At 40.5% G+C, this 5600-nt stretch overlaps 1 protein-coding gene across 1 annotated transcript; it reads left to right on the forward strand.

The window, feature by feature from the left end:
* XCR1 (X-C motif chemokine receptor 1) lies at positions 664 to 4401 on the forward strand. Its single transcript, XM_021388997.1, has one exon. It carries the CDS (start codon positions 743 to 745, stop codon positions 1757 to 1759), a length of 1017 nt encoding a protein of 338 aa, XP_021244672.1. The 5' UTR covers positions 664 to 742; the 3' UTR covers positions 1760 to 4401.

Below are 5600 nucleotides of genomic sequence, written 5' to 3' on the forward strand. Positions count from 1 at the left end.
CTGTCTAGAAGCTCCCTGTCTTTCTTAAACGGAAGAGCCCAGAACTAGACACAGTAAATTCAAACACTATGCTGCAGGTAAGCCTTCAACTGATATAATGTTAATTTAGACTTTGAACCATTGGTTGACACCACTATTTATTTTTCTATACCTATTTTTAGCCCAATTTCATAAAGAAACAAGGCCTCTGTGACCGTGCTACCATTGTATGTTCACCTGACCGAATCTCATCCATCCTCCAAGTCTCAGTAACTTTTGATAGTGTCAACCAATTTCAACCATTGAGCTGAGATTACATTCTTACCTGCAATAAGGCTGGCAGGCAGGTGAAGCTGCTAGAAGGAGGTATCAGCTGGTCTGTACTGTTCCAGACAACCTAAAAAACAGTAGCAAATCGGAAGTCTTGTCACCTGAGATACTTACATTAAAAAAAATGCACCATCAATCTTCACATAGTAATAGTTTAACAATTAGTATCTTAGCTTCTGATTTAATTATTTAAGATACTGATGTTGTTTTGAGGGTAAATCTTTAGGATCTACCTGTTCGTGCTCCAGTCATAAGAGGAAATGATTCTGTTCTTTCCCAAAAATAGGACAAATAGGATAGTTTCACTGCTTCTTTTCTTCTCTTAAAACAGAAGCATCCAGAATAGGAGTTTTGTTTTCTTATTACTTTTCACAGACATTTTATTTTGACTGCTGTGGTTCTCTGAGGTAGCTGCTAGAATTTGCAGGGACAAATGGATGAAGAACAGTATCCATCTGATTTGGATGACAACTACTCATATGCATACTTTCTTAATGAAAGCAATGTCTGCGAAATGGGCAACTATTTTATATTTTACACCCATCTTACTACTGTTCTCTACACTCTGGCATTTTTGCTCAGCCTGCTAGGAAACACCCTGGTGTTATGGATCCTATTCAAGTATGAAAACCTTACGTCTTTAACAAACATCTTCATCATGAATCTTTGTGTCTCTGACTTAGTCTTCTCGTGCATGCTGCCATTCTGGGCAGTGGACCAGACCTTCGGGTGGATTTTTGGTGAGTTCCTTTGCAAAGCAGTGAATGCCGTTTTCTCCGTTGGCTACTACAGTGGTGTTTTCTTTCTAACTCTCATGACTATTTTACGGTACTTGTCTGTTGTGAGCCCTCTTTCCACTCTGAGATCCCAGACACAGTACTGTGGTTCTCTGGTGTGCTTGTTAGTTTGGACTTGCAGCATTTTAATTGTGGTTCCTGAGATGATTCACACCACAGTGTTAGAAACCTTGGGAGAGGTCAGTACCTGTGATTATGATGACTGGAGATGGAAAAAAGTGGACATTTATCTGAGAAATTTACTCTTCCTGATTTCCTTTGGGATTATCGTATTCTGTTACACCAATATACTGATAATTCTGCTTAGAGCAAGATCTCGCAGAAAGCACAGAACTGTGAAACTCATCCTTGTTATTGTGGTAGCTTTCTTCCTGAGCTGGGCACCTTACAACATCCTCAGTTTTATGCTTACTTTTCCACCGGCTACCTGTCAGTATGAAAAAGACACTCACCTCGCCTTTCACATCAGCCGTAAAATTGCTTTCTCCCACTGCTGCCTCAATCCCGTGCTCTATGTATTCGCTGGAGTCAAGTTCAAGAGGCACTTGTTTCGTTTATGCGGACAGTATTTACCCTGTGGCAGTGATGAAGTCTCCAGCCCCCGGATCGGCTCTCAAGGCAAATTCCACTATGAAGATGCGTCCATCTACTGAAGGGAGACTGAACTATTAGCACTAGTCTCAGATGAACTTTCAGATTTTAAAGGCCATGCATGATCTCCAATTCTTAAAGTCACTTCCCTGAGAAAGTGACAAATTTTATCTTTGCAAACATATTGTGTACGGAAAATTATTAAAATTATATTTGCAGGTGGATGGAGAAGCCAAGAAGTGACCTCATTGGTCTGTAAGTCTTACCTTTATGCTTTTTGGCACAGGGATACTTTTTCTCATTCACGGTTTTCTTTAGAAAAAGAAAAAAGACTGTTTGTTTTTCATTAGGAGTTAAAACTTCAGGTCTTAACGTGAATAGTGGTGCACATTGCTTGCTTTCCTGACTTTAAATACTCATATTGTTTATAGCATGGGCACTTAAGCATTTCTGTAGCTTTTAATGCTTCACGGTATTTGTCAGTGCTGAGCTCACTGATTTTCTCTGCATGCAAATGTTCTTTGATCTATTGATAGGCAAATATATATAAAACTAACATGTGTAAAAAACCTTTGTTTTTGACCTGCTTCACACCTGCCTATATGCTATAAATGCCTGTATCTCTGAGGTACGTGAACATCTTATAAATGCTTATTAAAAAAAAAAAAAGCCAAGAATTATAACAGAAGCGCAAGATATTTAAACAATCCTGCCCTGCTCACTTTTTAACAAGTTATTTAAATCTGCTTCTAGCTTAAGCATATTTTGTTAGAGTGTATCTGAACATGTAAAGGTGATGTGGAATATTATCCAATCATACTGCTGTCTATCATAATCAAAAGTAACTCATGTAGAGATTTATCCTACTGGTATGATAAGGTGGTACTAATAAATGTTCAGAAATTCAAAGGAATATTACATTGTTACTTTTGTCCTCTGCCTTTGAGAGCTACGTATGAGAGTTGAAGTATCTACAGTTGCAAAAGTAATTGTGTATTTTCACAAATTCATTTATTTTGGAAGAGACTTCTGCCACTCCCCCACCCTGCTCACAGCGGTTCTACCTTCGCTGTTAGATGAGGCTGCTGAGGGCCTTGTCTGGTGAAACTCTGAAAATCTCCAAGAATGAGGACTGCACAATACTCTTCCGAGTTCCTGTTCCAGTGCTTAACAATTCTCATGGTGCATTTTTATTTTCCTTCTACACGAACAAAATTTCCTTTGCTGTAACCTGGTGCATCTGTCTCTTGCCCTTTAAATGCACTCTTCTGAGAAAAGCTGGGTCATTGTTCTCTTTACATTGCAGAGACAAAGAGAGCAATCAGTTCTCCTCTGAGCCTTGTTTTTTCCCTGGGGCTAAACAAACCCCAGCCAATCTAGTCTTCTTATGCATCATGTGCTCCAGCACCCTAACCATCTTGGTCACCTTCCACTGGAATCTTTAATCAATCTCTCTCTTGTATTGAAGGCCCCAGACTGGACTACATGAGCATCAGGTAGAGGGGAGTAATGGTTTCCCTCAGCCTACAGGGGTGTACATTGTAGGACTTCACCACTGCAAGGGCACTTAACTGCACTGTGTTCAACTAGTTGTTCACTTGAACTACCAGATCTTTTCCAGCAAAGCTGATCTCCAGTTAAGAGGCTCACTGTCCAGGCTGTTGCAGGGAGTTAGGGCATCTGAAGTGCAGGACTTTGCATTTGCCATTGGTGAACTTCCAGGGCTTCTGCTCCTCCAGCTTTTTGAAGTCTCCATGCGTGGCAGCCCTGCAACTCAATGTATCAGCTGCTCCCTTTTATTTGATGTTATCCATGAACTTGCTAAAGATGCAACCTGTCCCACTAAACACCTCCCTGAGGCCTGCCACTCACAACCAGCCACTCATGAAGACTTCAAACCATTGACTTCTACCCTTTCAGCCTGATAGTCCAGTCAGTTTTTCATCTACTTCTTAGTCTACCCATTCAGTCTGTATCTCCCCAGTCTGGCAAAAAGGATGGTGTGGGGTACTTTATCGAAAGCTTTGCAGAAGTCAAGGTAAATGACATGCACTTTGTTGCTCTCAACTCTGGGGTCAGTTATCTCATTGTAGAAGCCATTCAGGCAAATCAGACATCTTTTTTTTTTTTTTTTTTTTAAGTCTGTGCTGGCTGTTCCATACATTTTGTCCACATCTCTGTGGTAACGGCTTCCAGAAGAATTCAGTTCACCCTATACTGAGGCACAGGGGTAGACTAACTAGCCCATAGTCCCCTGGATCATCCTACTTGCCTTTTTTGATAATGGGCAAGCCAGCTGCCTTTTTCAAAGCATCAGTGATACTCTCCCTCCCCCAGTCACCATGATTTTTCTTAGGTGGCAGATAGCACCTTGCAGTGATACTGGGCAACAGACTCTGCAACACCATACGCACCCTGCTCAGTCCTACACAAGTCTACAAATCTAGTCTATTTAAATAGTCCAAAGGAATTATCCTCTGCTATGGGTGGTACCACTCTCCCCAAATTCTGCTACTAGTCATCAAGACATGCAAGTACTTGGAGCTATATCTGTTGTAAAGAGAAAATGGTTGGGCGTAGATTCTGTCTTTGTCTATATGCGTATTACTGAAACCATAGGATAGTCTTGATGGGCAGCTTGGGATTCTCATTACAGACTTACCGGAAAAATATTTTTCCTTTTGGCACCTTCAGGCACATGGAAAATACAGACTGCTCTGGGTAAACTGTAATGCTCAGAGGACCTTGAATCTTTAATTTCGCTAAGTCATTCAACTATTATTTGGTCTGAGCAAATGCAGAACTGAGAGAAAGAACTTTCTGAAGTGAAAAAGGTGAAATTAATTGCTTTTAGAAACAACAGTCTGTTTTAGGGAAGGGAATGGGATCAGGTTGGGTGGTTGCACTATTACATCCTGGCATTTGGTAATAATACTTGTACAGTGCTAGGAGTGCCTTTATGCAGGATGGCACCTCTAACCTTAATAGGAAATTGCAGTTCAATGGACATGCCCTTCCTGCTCTGATTAAGTCCATATAAAGCTTCATCCCATGGAATGGGAGTACAACCAGCTTCTCCTGCAAGCTCTCAGCTGGACTGTGTTTCTCTACCTACCTGTCTCTTTTCAGCAGGTACACACAAAACTAAGCATTACTACCATAAGTTGTCAGAGCTCCCAGCTTTTGTGCAGCTGGAATCATCTGCTAGCAGGGTAAGGGGTAAGGCAGGTAACAAAGTTAATCCTTTCTATTGCTAATGTGCATTCTTAAATAAAATTAGAAAATATCCACACATTTAAAAAGGCATCCCACTCCTACTAAAATCAATTATAATTTTACTTCTGAACATAATTAGAGCAAGAGTCAGACACTACACTCATAAATGAGTGCAATGTGCTGGACAAAGCATGGCATGCACTGCTAATTGCAAGGAGTATTCTGATCAGAAACAAAGGTGCCTTCTCCTATAACTAAGTATCTGGAAAGCACCAACAGTGTTATTAAAATCATAAATAAAATTCTATTTTGTCTTCTCCTTGTGGTTACTCAGCAACTTGAAATGCTCTTACTCATCCAGTGTTGAAACAGGAAGGCCTTGTGTTAATCAGTGCGAAGCTTGACTGGTATTTGCTGTATGATCAGACACCTATGTGTACTTCAGGATGCAAAACTAAAGCAAGTGCAAAAATTAGAGTGGAAAACAGTGCAAGTTTGCTGTGAAGTCAAAATGAGAACAAACTGTAAGAAGTACTAGTACGGATGACCTATGAAGAGCAGTTACCCATCATCATAAATGAGAAACATAACCACCAGTACTTTGCTTACCAGCACAGAGTTTTCTTGAAATGAACCCACCCACTCCTACGCATACCAAATGTCAGTTAGCCACAAGCCCATTTATTT

Source organism: Numida meleagris, chromosome 2 (assembly GCF_002078875.1).
Source record: "Numida meleagris isolate 19003 breed g44 Domestic line chromosome 2, NumMel1.0, whole genome shotgun sequence".
NCBI lineage: Eukaryota > Metazoa > Chordata > Aves > Galliformes > Numididae > Numida > Numida meleagris.